The 20,099-nt window shown below is 43.2% G+C and overlaps 1 protein-coding gene across 2 annotated transcripts in view; it reads right to left on the minus strand.

The window, feature by feature from the left end:
• The window catches only part of ADAMTS12 (ADAM metallopeptidase with thrombospondin type 1 motif 12), a 2,873,463-nt gene that overhangs the window by 267,343 nt on the left and 2,586,021 nt on the right, over positions 1-20,099 (minus strand). For both annotated transcript variants that reach the window (XM_078677277.1, XM_078677276.1), the window contains 2 exons: positions 16,383-16,556; positions 133-279 (listed from right to left, as the gene is read on the minus strand). In XM_078677277.1, coding sequence (XP_078533403.1) covers positions 133-279; positions 16,383-16,556 — 321 coding nt within the window. The remainder of the gene's footprint in view (positions 1-132; positions 280-16,382; positions 16,557-20,099) is intronic.

Consider the following 20,099-nt stretch of genomic DNA (forward strand, 5'->3'; position numbering starts at 1 on the left):
CCAACTTTTTTATTTTTTATTTCTTTGTGGGGTCCCACACATGAAACCTGACCTCCCCTTCTGTTTTATGCCCATATTCATCTTCCATATGTAGCTACATTCAAACATAATGAATAGCATATTGGTCATTACCGAGCTCCATGTTCCATTCTGCCATTTGGTGCAGGGATTCCTAATGCAATTGGAGGTGGAGTTTGGCTTTTTCTTCGAATCGCATTGATCGACCTCTGGGCAAAATACGAGCCGTTCTTGAATGCCAACTCCGCATTTTTTCGAGCACTGTGGGAAGAAGAAACACATTTTGAAATACTCTTTGTGTTAAATAACGGAATAGCCTTATTACATTATTCAAAAATACTTTATCAATGATTCATAGAGACATTTACTAAAAGTCAAGCCTAGAGTTATGTTCTGTTTTAGTAAACGACAGGGTCAGACTGGCCCACAGGGCAATCACGCAGTGCCCGATGGGCTGGTCTTGAAGGTCAGCGTTTGGGCTATTATTTGGATGTTTGTGGACCTGTTTTTTGGTCTGTTGGGCTGGATTTTGCTCTGAATTTGCCTGCTAATAAACCAACTATTGCCTGCAACAAGCTCAAATTCATGCGGTGTTCCATAGTTTGCAAAACTTATACAGCATGTTCAAAACGGCCCCAAACATGGGCCACTTTTCTAAACATCTAGTTCACTAATGGGAGTCACTTTCATTTTGGTGCCCGTGCCCATTTACTGTGCCAGTCCAACCCTGGTAAACAAACCCACATTATTAATTATGATGTTGAGAAACTATTGAATAAGAAGAAAAATTACACACATTTTATGATTGTTGGATGTTCATGAAGAAATTAAAAATATGCAGTTGACATACGAGTTATAATTGAGTCTCATTTTAAATATCTGCAGGCCACCACAAACACAGCAAAGAGGGCTACACTTTGCCGGTAGACTAAACCCAAAAAGTTAAGGGACTAGCTTGTGCTATCTCTGTGGTCTGCAACTTTGTTAATATCATTTCTCAGAATCCATCAAAGAATGAACACATTAGAACGTATGCTTTGAGTCACACATTCTGTTTAAAGCATTGTTATGTTATGTTATGTTAAAAGTACTTATTCAGCGCACGGACACCAAACGGTTTCATGGCGCTAGAGACAACAGGGGGGACAGGGATGCAGAATTACACAAAGGCCTGCCGGAAGAGATGAGTTTTCAGTGAACATCTAAAAAGAGCGTAGCTGGGAGAGGATCTAAGCTCCCTCGGAAGTGAATTCCATAATTTAGGAGCCAGAAACGCAAATCGGAGGCCACCATGTTTTTTGCGTTTCACTGCTGGAATGGTGAGAAGGTTATGATAGGAAGAGCGCAAATCATGGGAAGGAATGTACCGGCAAATTTTAGAAGCAACAAAAGCCGGACCCTGAGCATGTAGCGCCTTAAATATGGTGCAACTGAGTTTGAAGATACACCGCTTGGCAACCGGCAGCCAGTGGAGTTTCCTTAGTAATGTGTAGATGTTTTGGCTGACAGAAAATTAACCTGGCTGCCTGCTTTTGCACGAGTTGTAAACGGCGCAACTGGTAGGCAGGAATGCCAGTGTAAAGAGCGTTGGCGTAGTCAATTCGAGATGTAATCAAGGCTATGATAACCAGCGTAAGAGCCTCCGTGGACAGAAACCTGCAGATTTTACGGATCCTGCGAAGATGGAAAAAGCAGGCCGAGGTGACAGCGCCAATCTGAGGTTTCATTGAGAGGTCTTTGCAAATGATAACGCCAAGACTCTTTACAGAGTCAGCTGGAAGGGGAAGGGAGCCCAGAGAGGATGGCCAGAAACTGGCATTCCAGGGGTTGGCAAGTGCTCTGGTTAATACAAGTTCCGTTTTATCGGGATTTAACTTCAGCTGGCTCTGATACATCCACTCGCTAATAGAGAGCATGGTGGATTGAAAATTAGCACGGGATGTGGAGGTGGATTCAAGATTAAAGACCAGCTGGAGATCATCCGCATAATTAAAGATGGTAACTGGGCTATTACGGAGAGAGGCAATCAGGGGCTGCATATAAAGATTGAATAAGAGATGCGATAAGGCAGAACCCTGAGGGACCCCGCAAGTCAGGTTGGATCGAGGTTCTAAAAAGGTCGACAGATGGACCGCCTGAGTACGCCGATGTAGAAATGATCGGATCCAGTCAAGGGCCCGACCCTGTACACCGGCGTTGTTGACACGGTCGATCAGCAGATCGTGATCGACCGTGTCAAAGGCCGCAGATAGATCCAATAGCACAAGTGCCTGGGAGATGTTGTTATTAGCACCCTTTCTTAGCTCATCCATCATCGCCAAAATGACCGATTCGGTGGAATGGGCTGGCCTTAAACCTGCCTGCTGAGAGTCAAGGAACTTAGAGTTCTCAATAAAAGAACTGAGACAGTTGGTGACGTGGGTCTCCAGAATCTTACCTAGGTAGGGGAGCAGGGAAATGGGGCGAAAATTGGCCAGGACCAGTGGGTCAGCGTTGGGCTTTTTCAAAATGGGGACCACAGCTGCGTGTTTAAAGGAGTCGGGAACAATACCTGTAGCTAAGAATTCGTTAAGGAGTGTAAGTGGAGGGTCAGGGCAGGCAAGAAAGGCTGCTTTAAGACTCTGCGGAGGGCAACCGTCATTTGGCGAGCCCGAGCTCACTTAGTTTAGTAGAGCCACAAAATCACTTTTAGTGATAGGGGGAAAGGCAACCAATGAAGATGAGTTCTGAGAGGGAGGGGTCGGAGCAGAGGGGAAAGAAGGGCTGGGGATGTTATTTTTTATAGTGATAATTTTATCAATGAAATATGAATTAAGGGAGTCACACAGTAATTGTGAGGGGACAGCTTGGAGAGTCACCCTATCAGGTTGTGTGAGCTCGTTCACAATGGAGAAAATATCTTTTACCTTGGATGCAGAATTTAGAATTGTTGAGAAAAGTGTAACTTTTTTTGCCTGAAGGATGGAATTTTTGTATAGTTTTAACAGCGCTACATATGCGGATCTTTCTTCAGGTGAATAGGTATGGCGCCAGCGGCGCTCAGCTTGTCAGAGTGTCAGTTTATCCTTTTTTAGTTGGTCGGTAAACCAACGTTGGGCGTTGTGAGGACGTTTAGACTTAATCTTTTTCAGGGGGGCCACCTGATCGCTGGCAGCCTTAAGCAAAGAGTCGAGGCGAGAGGCCTGAGTGGTTATAGAGGCCTGGTCACAGGGGACAGAGGCAGCCAGTATCGAGTGAAAATCTTCTAGGTTCGCCCGTTTCCAATTGCGGGCTGTGATGTTGGTTGCGGGGGTGAGAGGCTCAAAAGGAATGTAGGCCAATGCAAAAGAAATAAAGAAATGATCGGACCAGGAACAAGGGTAAATGGAAGGAGGGGTGATATCAATATTAGAAGTCCAGACTTGGTCAAGAGTATGACCTTTTATATGTGTGGGAACATGAATATGCTGGGAGAAGTTCAGACCCAGCAAAAGATCGGAGAATTCTATCGAGAGATTACTCTCGCGGGTGTCTGAGGGCCAATAGTTGAAGTCACCCAGAATGACAACCCTAGCGTGATTAATTACCAGCTGAGAGATTAAGTCCCCGAGTAACTGAGGAAAAATGGGCATTTCCACTGTACTGTACTGCAGACTCATGTTATTACTACTTAATCCTACCCATAAAGGTCTCTATGCACTGTTTCTTGTATTAAGAAGCTGGAATCTAGCAACTGTGATAATGGAGGTGATGAAGGACAAGTTGAATATGAGTCTTAGGTTCCTGACTGTGAGAGAAGGAGACAGAGTGAGGGCGCTGATCTTCTTAGCCATGCCTCTCCTTTATGGAATGCCCAAAACGTATCCATGAAAACAAATTCACTTATATGTAAAATTGCACCATGATTGTGTAGTTTAAAATGTAATGTAATCCAATCAATAATTTATGAGAAGCACAATCATAAATTAGTTAATTTGTTCACCAATGACGTAGGTGCAATACTACAGTTGTTAATTGGGCCTCATGTTTCCTTGTTAATTAAAAAAAATGGATAGTTATATCAGCTCTCCAAATATACCATAAGTGGATGTACATTGAAGAGACAGAGTGGGTGAGGAGAAGAGAAACAGAGGGCCTAGGCAGGGGGGAATGGGAAGGTGAATGAAATCAGGAGGAAGAAAATGAGGGAAGACCAACAGATATAGGCAAAGGATTCTAATTCACTTAATCACCTCCAAATGTTTTTTGAATGTTTGATTTCTGGTGTTTGAAAATCTGCTGTGAGTGAATCTCAATAATTTAATCTCACTCTCTCTAAGCTTTTGCTAAAATGAAGTGGTTGAGAGCATGATTCAGCAAGGAATCAAGAGAAACTATGAGGAGTCCTTTTAACTCACACATTATGGGTTTGCAAAAGCCAAGCAGTAGGTACCGCATTGTGCAGGGTCTGTAAAAGGTCAATACTATTGCCGCTCCTTGTTGTCCCGTGGTACCAAATCCAGCTGCAATTTTTTTTTTAAATCCCATGTGAAGCTGAATGGTTTACGGTTATTGATCTTTGTCAGACTTTCATCTTCTTACCGTTGCATGAAGACAGTCAGTTCCTTTTCGCATTTTGGTTTGGCAGTCGTGCTTTTTGTCATGGTGGCGAGTCCCACAAGGGTATATGGAGAGTCCATGGCCCACATGCATCAAGCATTTTTGGAGTCGCAAACGGTGCGATTCCCTAAAATCGGCCGTTTGCGAATGCAAAAGTGCTGTTTGGGATGCATCATGCTATTTTAGAAATTGCATTTTTTTTGCAAATTCTAAAATTGCGATAGCACATAAGAAATCGCAATTGTGCTATTTCTAAAATGCTATGCATCATTTCTTAAAAATGTGCGATTTTCCAAATTGGAAGTGCAAATTACCACGAAGTTCAACCTCGTGGTAATTTGCTAAATTGTTCAAATATGCACAAAAATGCATTTTTTAAACTGGTAAGTTACAGACACACATGTCCTTGGGACATGTGTGTCTGTAACTTATACTGAAAAGTACATTTCATGGGTGCAGGGGGGGGGGGTCATTTGCACCCCCCTCTCCACCCTTGAAATGCATTGATGAATTTCGATTTCAAATTGCGAATTCGCAATTCCCATTCATTCCTATGGGCATTTCGGCCCATAGGAATGAATGGGAATTGTGAATTCGCAATTGAAAATTTGCATTTTTTATGCAATTCGCTAAAAATAGCGATTTTTACCGAATTGCAAAAAAAAGGCTAAAATATTCATGCATAGGCTTTTGCGATTTCTAAATTGCGAATCGTTATTTTTCGCAATTTAGAACTCGCAAAAGCCGATATTGATGCATGTGGGCCAATGTATCTTTAACCATTTCTTTAAAAAGAATCTGGAGTCTTTGTCATGCCTGGCAATTCAGTATTGGTTCAATAGAATTGATATCCTGCTGATTGCGTCAAACACTTGGGAAACATGTAAGTCCTACACCATTGCTGTCAAACTATTTGGCCGAGAAAGGGCACAAGCTGCTTCCAAATAAATTGCAGTACTGCCTGACAGAAGCCCTGTATCTAGGAAATCACATTTTGAGAGATGCAAGAAAGGTGTCACATGAAGAATTTCATTGATCATGCAGATGAAATCCACTGATCACCCATAAAGAATTCAGGATGTTCTCTATGGTGGCTTATACTTTACAGAGGCTGAGAAATAAGCATGTGTCCGATCTGGTACCCTGAGATAAAAAATGTTTGGTTGCATTCCTGGAATTGAGAGAAAGTCACTGTCACGCTCTGACACTAGTAATGACTGATTACAACAAAGTATTTTCACTTTTTTTCTTCAGTGAGAAGGAGGGCTGCACTTTCACAGTGCTTAAACAGGTGAATGGTGGAGCCTCCATGACTAGTTTCTTTTTTTTTCCAGCTACTTTAGATCCAGTAGCTGCTGCATTGCCTGAACGTCTCAAATCTGTGGCGGCGATAAGTGTCATCATAGAGAGATGTGAGAGCATAGTAAGGGGTCACCCATTGACTGTGTATGTTCCCCAGTCTGTTAAAAATTTTTGTTGTTTTGTTGACCAAAACTTATACACAAGGTCTTGCAAACAACTGCCTTACTAAATTTGAGCATGTAATTTTGGAAGCTGAGTATGTCATATTAAAGCGCTGTTCTGTGTTGAAATCTGCTACTCTGTTGCCTTTTCCTGAATGAGACATTGATGATGTGGAAATAGAACATGACTGTCTTTATGTTACTGAACTATGCACCAAGCCAAGACCATGTCTCAAAAGGGTGTTAATTGTAGGTCAGTTACATATTGCACAATTAATTGCTGAGAGTTGAATCAAAAGGGGAGAAAACAATGGAGACACATTTCTTTTGTAACATAAATTGTATTTTAGTGAATATACATATTTACCACATTTAGCTTCATATGGTCAAACATATGGAAGGGTGGCACTGCGTTACAGTGAATGACATGTAACCTGTGGGATACTGTGCACAAGTGCTCATGAAGGATTGTGACGGTGCAAGTGACACATGAAGATGTATGTACAGCGATAGGGAAGGGCGCAACAAAGAACAAGTGAAGGTAAAATTTACATAGTTAAGATAACCGAACAACAAATGGAAATTAATCCAAAAACAATCAAGTGGGGAATCCTTGATGGGAGCGCCAAGAGTTCCGCTGTAAAAGCCGACGGCGTTCGGCCTGTAGAAGTATTAGGCCATCATCAGGACTAGGTTACTGTTACTTATATTGCAGTGCTGGGGATAAAGGGATATACATATATCTGTATACATGTGATTATTCTCTGGTGGACCAAAAAGAGAGGAACAGAAAGTAGACAGTATAAGAATTACTTAAAATTGAGCCCAAGTAGGGGAGGAAAAGCGGGGATGAAATCAGGGACAAAATGGGTCGCCGCAGACAATCACCGCATGACTAAGCTCAGAGAAAGATTGTGCAAAAAAGCGCTAATCTCAATGCGGGAAGACGACTCAGGCGAGAGGACACACTGTCAGAAATCCAGGTAGGGCAGGGTCCCAGGCAATAAAGCTAGGACCTTCTCAGGTACTGTCTGTGGGGAGAAAAAGAAAGAATTGAGCGAGGGTATGATGCGGGAAAAAGGGGAAATAATTGCCCAGAACTTACTGGAAGGGATGTAAATTGGGGTCCCAAGAATTCCAGCAAAAGACACAGGTTTTCTCTCCCAGTCGCAAGAAACTCAAACGCTGCTGATCAGATCACCTAAAAAAATAAATTGCGTTTGTCAGTAGGGACGAAGGTAAGCCCTTTGCTTAAGAGGCTGGTTTCACAGGCAGATAGGTCATGTTGGGATAGGTTGATTTGATTTGATTTGATTTGATAATATTATATTATTTATAGAGCGCGCGAATGTCCTGGGGCATTCGTCTTGGTTGAAGATGGGGAGCGACTCGGTGGCATCCATGTTGATGGTTTCTGTGGGTAGTTCGGGCCCCATTGATCAAGAAAATCTGGTCTAATTCTTCAGGAGGATGAAGCGCAAACAGTTCTTCTCCGAGAGACCACCACGTGAGCAAACTACCAGCTCACGATTTCAATTAGCCTCGACCTTCAACCCCTCGTCAGCTATCATGCCCACCGAGATCCTGACTTTTGAGAGACGGGTACTACATGAAATGAAGAACATTTAATTACAACATGAGTATGTCCCCTACAATCTCACACTACTTGAGAAGCAAGCCCTAAACAACCTCAAAACTAACGAAGATATAGTCATCAAACCAGCCGACAAGGGCGGTGGCTTCGTTATTCTGGACCAAATCAAATATGAGACAGAAATCCTATGACAATTGGACAATATTGATCACTATTGATCCACTACCAGGGATAAGAACCAAAATTCAACAAACCATGGCACTGTCAAGGTCCAACGATATTATAACAGTCAAAGAAGCAATCTACTCCAACAACAACCATCCCTGAACACCTGTGCGTTATGTCCTACTAAAAATCCACAAGGACCAACAGAATCCTCCTAGCAGACCGATCGTCGTGTCAGGCTGCAGCTCGATCCTCGAACCAATCGGACAATACATCAACAGCATCATCAAGGAATTTGTTCCTCTCATAGATACATATGTTCGTGATAGCATGGATTTAATTAATCTCATTGAGGACACCCCCTTCATACTAGGAACCGATTTGATGTTTGGGATGGACATCGAATTGCTTAACACCAATATTCCTCACCAATGAAGGCCTGTCAGTAATAAAAGCAATCCTGGACACAAGACCACAGCCCGCTAGGATCCCAACAGACTGCGTGATGCCCCTCCTGGAGATTGCCCTAGGAAACAACTACTTCCTATATAAGGACACTTACTATCTTCAGTTCGAAGGGGTGTCAATGGGTGTGTGCTTTGCCCCAAATTTCGCCATATTCTACGTACACCATCTGGAGAAAACAAAGATCTTAACTGACCTCAACTAATTCAGGACCAACATTTCTTTCTGGCATCGTTACATAGACGGTATTCTGCTAATTTTCTCAAGAAGCAATGAGCGCTTACTACAATTCGTGGATTGACTTCATACCTGCCAACAACACCTTAGGTTCACAATCAACCCTAAAGAAATATATTTACCATTCCTTGATCTTTCACTACAAGTAAAAGAAGAACAAAATTGGAACTGCATTATTCGGGAAACCGACTGAACGAAACACCCTATTGCTATACTCCAGCTACCATCCATGGGGATTACGTGATGGTTTATTCTTCGGGCAGTTTTTACGGATGTGCTGCAACTGCAAATGGAGGAAGGACTACTTCAGGGAAGCTGCAGTCCAGACTGAAAAACTCCTGGCTGGGGCTACCCGAAGAAACTGGTATCCAGAGCGCGCAACCGCACGTGGTATAACCACGTCACACCTTGCTTACACCTAAAGAAAAGAGTGTGAACTCACATATCTCTTTTGTCCCTACTTTCTCCTCCACTAGCAACAACATTTCAAAAATCATTCAAAGAAACTGGAACACACTTGACCCTCTAAACATATTCAACAAACCTACATTTTTCTCATACCGCAGAGGAAAAAACCTTTTGGACCATCTGGTACAGGCCATAACATGGCCAAAAACGAACACCCAAGTCTGTGAGGGGCCCAGGGGGCCTACCGCCTCTACTTGGACACTACAAACGTCAAAGATGCACAGCGTGTTCCACTTCACTCAACACTAAATATTTTGAGTACAACGGATGGAAACACCAACTAAGATCTCTCACCATCTGCAGATCCCAAAATGTTATCTACACAATACGCTGGCCATGTAATCTTCTATACGTCGGTCAAACCACGCAAATGATCAAGGACAGAATCATCCAACATCCAAGCCGCATAAGATGTGGTGTGTTGACAGCACCCCTTGTCACACACTTCCAGTAACACAACCATAATGACACAGACTTCACCTGGATGGTTATTGACCAACCCACCTTATCCACCAGCGGCGGTAATATTCCGAGGCCCCTGAACAGGTGTGAATGCCACTGGATAGCTCGCTGCAATACCATTGAACATGGCTTGACCACTTTGGATGAATGGAGCACTACACTCATATAAGCCATTCATATCTTCCTTCTTACTTGCTATTCCTGATCACACAGACCGTTCACACCATTATGTTCTTCCCTAACATGTGTCAGTTCTGTCAGTGAGTGCGTAGGTCTCTGATTGCGACTTTGAGTGGGTAGATGAGTCTCTGAGTGTATAACTGACTGGGTGCATAAGTCTCTGAGTGGGGCTATGAGTAGCTGTATGAGTGACTATATGGGTGTGTGAGTATCTAAGTGGGTTACTGAGTCGATGTATGAGTATCTGAGTAGATCTATGAGTGGATGTATGAATGTCTCAATAGGTCTGTGAGTGAAAGCATAAGTCTGAGTAGGTGAGTGAATGAGTGCAATGGATCTGTGACTGGGAGAGTGAGTGTCTGGGTGGGTCTGTGAGTTGATACATGAGCCTTGACTGGGTGAGTGAGTGGGTGTGTGTATATCTGACTGAGTTTGAGAGTGGGTGGGTGAGGTTCTGAGTGTATGAGTGACTGACTGAGTAAATACATCTCTGAGAGGATCTGTGAATGAGTGTGCGAGTGACTGGGTATGTGAGGGGGTGTACGAGTATCTGAGCGGATCTATAAGTGGGTGTATGAGTGTCTCAATGGGTCTGTGAGAACATACATGAGTGTGTAAGTGGGTACGTGAGTCTCTGTGGGTCTGTAAAAGGGTGCGTAAATCTCTGAGTGAGTCTGTAAGTGGATGCATGAGTATCTGAGTGGGTACAAGAGTACCTGATTGGGTCTGTGATCAGGGGTAAGAGACTCTATATTGGCATGAGACTGAATGCATGAGACTATGAGTGGGTCTTTCAGTAGGTGCATGAGTCTCTGAGTGGGCCTGTACATGGGTATGTGACTCTCCAAGTGAGTCTGTAAGTGGGTGCATGAGTATCTGAGTGTGTCTGTGAGTGGGTGCATGAGTATCTGAGTGTGTCTGTGAGTGGGTGCATGAGTGCCCAGGTGGGTCTGTGAGTGGGTATAAAGTACCTAAGTAACTATGAGACTGTATGCATGAGTCTATGACTGAGTCTCTAAGTAGGTGCATGAGTCTCTGAGTGGATCTATACATGGGTGTGTCACTCTTGAGTGGGCCTGAAAGTGGGTGCATGAGTACCTGAATAGGTAAGTGAGTGAGTGATTGAGTATCTGAGTGGGTATGTGACTGGATGTATATGAATGTGAGTGGGTATGTGAATGGGTGTATAAGTGTCTGAACGAGTTTGTGAGCGCATACATTAGCGTGTGACAGTGTCCAGCAAATATATCCAAATATATTTTTTAGGTTTGCTTTGTGAGGCATGCAGTTTAGACTATAGTGTGAAAGCTTCATGGAAGCTCCGCCCACTCTCCAGCCCATCTTCTTCATTGGCTTAGATTATAAACGCTGCCTTCTGATTGGTTTTAAGCTTGTTAGCCCCTCCCCATGACAGCCATGTCAGTCATTTGTATCCTACCAAGGCTACTGTCCACTTTGCTGCACAGGCTACTTTCTTCCCGTCCCTCCCTACCCCCCTTCCACAGTTGGTGACTTCCTGGTTGACCCCTGCCCCCCTCCTGTGCACTCCCGGTCATGCCTGTGCCTTCTTGCACCCGCCGCACTCCTGTTTTCAATACAACAGGTCTTGCGTAAATGCAAGTCCTGTTGCATTGCCAATGCTTGTTCCTAAAGTGTCTTCACATCAGGGCTTGGGTGTCCGTGCAGTGAAGTGCTTTGTAACCCTCTGAGGGGAGGCCGAGCTATGATCCAAACACCTCCTCCGGATGCGAACAATTGCTTATTTCTGTCTTCTTTCAATGGAGTTTTCTTGATTTAATCGCAAGAAGTGAGGGAGAATCAGCCTCATTCCTACACTGGAAATAGATTGTGTTTCGCCACTGAGTGGCGCTGTTGCTTATGGTTGTAAGAAAGCTCTTTGTTTTTCTTGCGTACCTTATCTGATAATGCTGCCACACAGAGCATAGGGCCAGATGTAGGTAGCCAAATACCGGTCGGTAACGGCTGAAATTCGGTATTTCCGGCAGTTACCGACCGGTATTTGGGTATTGAGATGAAGGGTCACCAAAAATACCGATTCGGTTAATACGCGTCGGTAATTTTACCGATTCGGTAATTTAACCGATTCGATAATTTTGCCCGTTCGGTAATTTTAGCGATTCAGTAATTTTACCGAATCGGTAATTTTACCGAATCAGTAAATAAGAAATGCTAAAAAATGATTTTTGAGATGTAGGTAACTTCTAAAATACCGAATTTCATGAAATTCGGTATTTAAGAGTCGGTATTTACCATGGTTTGGAAGCAGGTGCAGGCTATAAAAAAGGGCCCAAAATGCAACAGTGTGACCACAATGGCGGCATTCTACGTGATAGCAAGGCAGCTACGGCTACAGGCAGCAGGAGAGAGGGTCTGGAGCAGGCAGGAGCAAGTCTACAGGCAGAGGATAACGCTATTTCAACTAACTGAGCCAGAGATATTGCAAAGGTACAGGCTACACCCCCACACCATCCTGGACTTGATCAGGGACCTGCACCCACTGTTGGAGCACCCAACCCCAAGGGCGCACGCCATCCCACCCCATGTGCAGGTGCTCTGTAGCCTACACCTGCTTGTATCTGGGAGTTACCAGAGTGTGATTGCTGCGGTAGGTGGGGTGTCCCAGAACTGCCTGACCCGTTTCTTCAGGAAATTCCTAGAGGCCATGATGCAGAGAATGCATCATTACATCAGCTTCCCTGAAACTCACACGGAGAACTGCTCAAGACCAAGACTGACTTTTATCAAATTGCACATTTCCCACACGTCATCGGCTGTATTGATGGCACCCACATCACAATATGCCCACCTGCTGCCACAGAGTACATTTACAGAAACAGGAAGTCAACCCACACAATCAATGTACAGGTAATCTGTGATGCCAAGTACATTATCACGGACATAGTGGCCAAGTTCCCAGGAAGTACCCACGACTCCTACATCTTTCAGAACAGTGGGATCTACACACACCTGACAGTGGGGGAATTTGGCGAAGGATACCTGTTAGGTAAAACACTGTGTGACACTCCCTTGATAGATATTGCAGATGTATGTGTATGTGTGCATGTGAGTAATGGCTTTCTCATTTACAAATAGGGGATAGTGCATATGCCGTCCGCTCTTTCATCCTGACACCCTACCTCAACCCTTCAACCCCCAGCCAGAGACGATACAACGTGGCACACAAATCTACAAGGAACATTGTGTAGCGCACCTTTGGGCTGTTAAAAAGCAGGTTCCGCTGCCTCCAAAAACGTGGAGGGCACGGCAGTACTCACCAATCATCTGGTGTAAGATGATTGCAACTTGTGCAATGTTGCACAACCTTGCTACTAAGAAGGGCACCGAGGTGGAATTGAGCGACTATGAGGGCCATGATGATGAACATGCACTGCCTGAACCCAACACAGCAGGAGTTGCAACACAAACAGATGGCAGACACAGACGGGCAGAGATCACACGCAACTACTTTTAAGTAAGTAAAGAGACACCAACAGGTGGAGTATGCACCCAACGTAGTTTAATATTTGGCACTACGCAGGTACTCAAAAGCATAAATGTGCAACACAAATGTAATCCATTCAATAATGGTAGTCCTGGGTCACTTCCCCATTTACTGTACAAGCCATTTCCGCACACGGCTACCAGTGCCAGATGTAAGTGGCTGGCTCTCTTCACTGGGTGTTTGGGCTGTTGGCTCACCATGGCGCCTGCTGCTCCTCCGTGTCTAAACAACAAGTGGGCTTGTCATGCTGCCCCTACTGGTGCTTTCCTCACTTTCTGGTACATCCAGATCTGCAGTTTGTGCTGTCTGTGCATTAATCAGCACCTCTACAGCACTGGTCACCCTAGCAATGCCCCTAGACACCTCATTGCTTTTGTGTGTGAGTCCCTCTTGCATGTTGATGCATCGTCTACATAGCAGGAAAGTGGCTGTGGCCAGGCGGTTCATTGCCTTACTTTGTTGCTGCGCATGCTGCCTCTCCTTGCGCCTTGCTGAAATGTCCTGGTCCAGTTTACTGCACAGAAGCTGCACTGATTGTGTCATGTCCCGCATCCCTGCAGCCATCTCCTTGTTCACATCAACCAGTTCTCTGATGCCCTTCCCTATGTCTTCCACATTTGTGTTCAGGGTCCTCATCTGGCGTTGAACAGACTGGATGGCCTTCCCCTGCATCCTTTGAATCTTGACCATGCTACCCTCCAGCCCATGGAAGCACTGGGACCCTCCACATGTGCTGCAACACTGCTATCTCTGGGCCTGCAGCGTCTGGTACCTGTACGAGCACCTTCTGCACTGGACTGATGTGTGGTAGTGCTTCCTTCCCCAGCCAAGGTTTGAGTGTCATCTCCTCCATGTCACCTGGTGATGACTCCATTTGGACTAGTGGGGCAACTACATGCCTCTTGCTCTTTTGTGATGCAGGTGTTGTCAGAGGCAGTGACGCAGGCAGTTCAGGTGAGGACAGTGGCAGAGGGGATCCTGAACGTTCTCGCCTGCAGATGTGGAGACATTTCAAGGTCTTGGGATGGTGGCTGTGTTGTTGGTGCACATGTGTCCTCTGTGACATTCTCTGTAATTGTGGCTGCCTCCTGGCTGCCATCCCTCTCTGGTGCCGTGCCTTCCTTCTCCCTGGTATGCCTGCGAGATGTCTCGCCTGTGGACATATAAGCGTACATTAGCTCTGTGCTCCTGCCTCACAGCATCTGCAGTTAAATCATTCTCACTGAAACACTGTACATGTTGCCTGCGCTTGATTATGTCTGATATGAATAGCCTAACTTGTTGCTTGCTGTGCTGTATGACATGGTGTTTCATTTAATGACTACATGTCCCATAATGCATTGCTCCTGTATAGTGCTACCTCTACTGGACTGGGGTTAACTTTGCCACATAGGGAAAAGGGAAGGTGATGGGGTGGGGGTGATTGCTGTGCATGCGTCTTACCTTTTCTGATGGCAGCTCTGGCTGAGCTGTCTGCCTCTCCCAGTCCACAGATGATCTCTGGCTGAATGGTGGACCCCACCAGCCCACTTCCCTCCTCCAGTTTTGTTTGCCTCTTTGTGGAGCTCTGCAATTTTTTTCTTAGTCAGGCTCCTCAGGTCATACCACCTCTTTTTCAGGTCATCTATGTCCCTTGGAGTCACTCCTAATCCCATGTGAAGCTGAATGGTTTACGGTTATTGATCTTTGTCAGACTTTCATCTTCTTACCGTTGCATGAAGACAGTCAGTTCCTTTTCGCATTTTGGTTTGGCAGTCGTGCTTTTTGTCATGGTGGCGAGTCCCACAAGGGTATATGGAGAGTCCATGGCCCACATGCATCAAGCATTTTTGGAGTCGCAAACGGTGCGATTCCTTAAAATCGGCCGTTTGCGAATGCAAAAGTGCTGTTTGGGATTCATCATGCTATTTTAGAAATTGCATTTTTTTTGCAAATTCTAAAATTGCGATAGCACATAAGAAATCGCAATTGTGCAATTTCTAAAATGCTATGCATCATTTCTTAAAAATGTGCGATTTTACAAATTGGAAGTGCAAATTACCACGAAGTTCAACCTCGTGGTAATTTGCGAAATTGTTCAAATATGCACAAAAATGCATTTTTTAAACTGTTAAGTTACAGACACACATGTCCTTAGGACATGTGTGTCTGTAACTTATACTGAAAAGTACATTTCATGGGTGCAGGGGGGGGTCATTTGCACCCCCCTCTCCACCCTTGAAATGCATTGATGAATTTCGATTTCAAATTGCGAATTCGCAATTCCCATTCATTCCTATGGGCATTTTGGCCCATAGGAATGAATGGGAATTGTGAATTCGCAATTGAAAATTTGCATTTTTTATGCAATTCGCTAAAAATAGCGATTTTTACCGAATTGCAAAAAAAAAGCTAAAATATTCATGCATAGGCTTTTGCGATTTCTAAATTGCGAATCGTTATTTTTCGCTCTTTAGAACTCGCAAAAGCCGATATTGATGCATGTGGGCCCATGTATCTTTAACATTTTCTTTAAAAAGAATCTGGAGTCTTTGGTCATGCCTGGCAATTCAGTATTGGTTCAATAGAATTGATATCCTGCTGATTGCGTCAAACACTTGGGAAACATGTAAGTCCTACACCATTGCTGTCAAACTATTTGGCCGAGAAAGGGCACAAGCTGTTTCCAAATAAATTGCAGTACTGCCTGACAGAAGCCCTGTATCTAGGAAATCACATTTTGAGAGATGCAAGAAAGGTGTCACATGAAGAATTTCATTGATCATGCAGATGAAATCCGCTGATCAAGAGGGTGCTAGTACTGTCAATTGATGCTAGTTTGGATGTTTCTTCTCGTTGTCTTTTTCCTACTCCTGTTACTATAAGGTAATCATTTCTATGAGAAACTGTATAAATCCTCCCATCCCTGTAGTCCTTATCATCTCTCTTTATCTATTGAACTTTTTTGTCCCTCAAATATATTTGATATTCACCTAATATTTTATCTAGAATGTCATAGTTCTTTTTTATTGTTCATATTGCTCATAGATCAATCCCGCTAATGTGGCCTTTTCACCTGAATGGATGTGAACTGTGATCAAGTTGCACAATCAGGCCCAATATTCAATGCTGGAACATACATGACGAAAAAAAAAATCATGTTCAATGGCATCATTTAAATGCAATGACTATGGCAAAAACTGTGGATTTTCCGATTATATACCCAGTGACCAACAGATAATAACCGTACCTCGTCCCAGGGCGTAGTAACCCACGGCAGACAGGCCTCAAGTTTGCAACGTTTGCTGTGCGCCGGTTTGGGTCCAAGATTCTGGCAGTGAAAGGGTCTCAGAAACCTTTTCTCATAAGCGTCAATGCACTGAACGTCACGCGTCTTGAAACCGCCTCCACAGTTGGCAGAACACTACAAATAAAAGACAGAAGAATTCTTCAAGCCTTACAGTTGAAATGCTATCAGGGCATCTTAATAATGCATGGTAAACAAACCATGAATAGTGGTTTGTGTTTTATTTACAAACATAGGGGCAGATTTACAAGCTCCTTGCACTGCCAGTGCATCACTTTTTGTGATGCACTGGCAGCACATGTTTCTGCCACATATTTACAAGGACAAGAAAAGCCACCATTGCATGAAAAGGGTGTCCCATGGGTGTTGCTGTGGGTGTTCCCACCCAACAGCCATGGAACCAGACACATTTCCAGATTTACATGAAATCGTAAATCTGGAAATGGGTCTGAATGTTACGCCTCCCCAGCGGAGGCATAGGGAGGCACAGCGAGGAGAAATGTATTCATTTCTCCTTGCTTTTTCCCTCTTTCTATGGGTGCTGCATTTTGCAGCACACATAGAATGAGGAAATAGCCTCTAATGATTGTTTATAGACAGGAAGGTGTCCCTTCGTGCACATAAAAAATCCTTTAGTTTAAATAAAGATGTTTTACGAATTCCATGTGTGCTAATGCAGCACACATAGAAGTTGTAAAACGCCATTTCTGATTGTTTTTGTGCAGGAAGGGAACCCTTCCTGCACATAAACAACCACCCCGTGACGCAGGCACCCTTGCACCATGGTGCAAGGGTGCCTGCGTCGTGCATGGCAGCAGTTTGTGCGCCGACGCAGGGGGAAGCACAAAGATACAACACATTGTTGTAAATATGTCGCATCCCTGTGCTTCCAAACTAACGCAGCATGGCGCAGCAAAATGACTTGCTGCATCGTGCTGCGTTAGTTTATTGTAAATCTGCCCCATAATGTTTTAGACATGACAGAAGTAATGTTACGTTTATTTTTTCAGTTATTCATAGACAATCTCGAAGGTAACATGGTTGACTTGGGTGCTGTGTGGGTGGAGGTCACTTCACTGTCACTTACTCACCCTAGCTGAATACTGAACCTTGCAAAAAGAGCTGGAGATGTAGTAAAAACAAGCCCAAAGCAAAACAGAAAACAAACAAAATATGCGAGGTCCTGACAAACGTTTTCTTATAAAATGCGAGTTTGGCCTCACCAGTTACCAATAAAATGATGTAGGAGCAGAAATGTGTCCAATGGAGACAACATTGGTCGCTGCTGTCGACTAGGGATTGAAGGCTAAGGGGCTAGAATACTCTCTGGCAATGGGAACGCGTTCTAGAAAATGTCAAAATGTGGACAGAAGCCCCTGGCATGTCAGTGCTGGCAAGATTTTCATAAATGCCATGGGCTCCCCAAAGAGATACAGCTGTCACCTGCTGATGGGTAGAAATGCAAAATCTTGCCCCTTTGTGACTACACATCATCCGGAATGGGGAATTAATGTCACAATTCATTCATAAATATGTTAATCCAATCCAAGACTAGCTATGATAAGGGCGTTGTGTGGGAAACGCCTTGAAGTGTTTCCTTTAATTTAACCCTTCATTTTCTATTTTGTATTGTTAAATAAGTAGTACTTGTGCTTTTTCTTCATAAAGAATGGGCAATGTCAGTATTATATTTGTAGGGGCCCTTAATGCTGAAGCCAAGCTCTGATTCAACACATCAATAATTACATTCTACAGTCCTGTTCCCCCTTGGAGACAATACTAGAACAGAGGAAGATGAATTAACCCCGTTAGGCAGTGATAAGCAATTAATCAAAATTCTGTTCGAGTCCAATACAGATGACCATAAAATATTCATGCTTGTTAGCATTTTTCGCATGTGCACGTGTAGAAAACACAAGAACGCCGATTCAAATTCAAGTTTCATTAGCTTGAAGATCAATTACCTTTTGTAGTATAAGAATCATTTGATACATTGGAAACAAACATTTTTAGTTCATCTCTTTGATCCAGTATAGTAAGAAAAATATTTTAGGCACCACACATATTTGAATTAGGTACCTTTTATATCTTTCAACAATATGATATTAAAGAGGGTGACATATTAGAAATTCATTTCACTCCCTGTGCTTTTCAAAGCAATTGATATGCTACTTTTGATACAGCTCTTTCTGTCTCAACGCCCTTGAAATGAAACGTTTAATCGCTACATTTACAAATACTAACGTAGTTAGTTTAATATTAAAGCAAAACGTACAAAATGAACTTGAAATGTGTGGCACTAAGACATTTATTTTTGTCCTTTTAATATTTTAACAATTTACGCAATTGTAACGATAATGTATTTGTCTGTCTACCTACCTGAATGTTTGGTACTCTGGTTTAAGATGCAATGTTAGGTCTGGCTTGACAGCACAACTGTCTATAACCTCATGTAATCACAAAATACAATTCTACAGAGAGACACTCGGGCTGCACTCAAATGTTGGTTCAATTGTGTACAGGTTTTGATTTGCAAAATGCTGTTTACTTCTACAGAATAAATGCTCAGCTTCCAAGTAGCAGCAATCAATCGCACATTCATCTGTTTGAGTCAGGCTCTTTTTCAAGCAAAGGTATTCTGTTGAATATATGACATTACAACGCATGCTTTTACAATGCAGTTTTTACACCACAACTACCATTACATCTCATGATTTTACAACGCATGCCATTACAATGCATTTTCAAAACTACCATTACAACGCATAATACTTTTAGGGAAACAGTTGGATAAGTGTTGGATAGTGTAGGGGTAAAAATAAGTATTCCCACTCCAGTGAGTGCAACAGTATGGTAAGTGTTGGATAGTGTAGGGGTAAAAATTACTATTCCCATGTACCCTAAAACCCATACCCACTCTTAAACTAAAAAATCTTACCTGATAATTTGTTGTAATGGCATGAGTTGTAATGGTATGTATGTAAACTAACACTCCCAGGCATAAAATACAACAGTAACACAATAGAGTGAACAAACAAAGGAGGTTAGGTGGTATCCGGTTACCACCTAACCTCCTTTGATCTCTAAATTTTGATTCTTAAATTGATTGTTTTGTGAATCCTTATATATCAGTCTAGCATTTTTATTAACTTTTATCAGTGTATTGATTGTTATTAATTGTATTTTTATTCGAATTAAAAATGTATATTTTTTGATACCCTAGTAGTTTGTTTGTTCACTCTATTGTGTTACTGTTGTATTTTATGCCTGGGAGTGTTAGTTTACATACATTATTTACCCTGTCCCAGGATACGCATCTGTACCAGGGGGTCCTTGTTGCTCACATGAGTTGTAATGGTATGCATTGTAATGGCATGCGTTGTAGTGACATTCGTTGTAGTGACATGTGCTGTAATGGCTGGTTCCCATTGTGTTTGGCCTTTCTCCCAGATAGTTGGATAATTATGGTGTTTATTCTTATCTGGCTGCCATGTGTCAATGCTGATGCTCAATACAGCAGAGCTTTTTTAGTTATGGTGGTAAGCAAATGCCCAAGGCCAGAAGATAGATTTGTTTATTATGAAAAGTTACAATAAAGTCAGTGGGCCTGACTTATTATTATGAAAAGGATTGTACAAGTCAATAGGCATTTGAAGCTGG

Source organism: Lissotriton helveticus, chromosome 2_1 (assembly GCF_964261635.1).
Source record: "Lissotriton helveticus chromosome 2_1, aLisHel1.1, whole genome shotgun sequence".
NCBI lineage: Eukaryota > Metazoa > Chordata > Amphibia > Caudata > Salamandridae > Lissotriton > Lissotriton helveticus.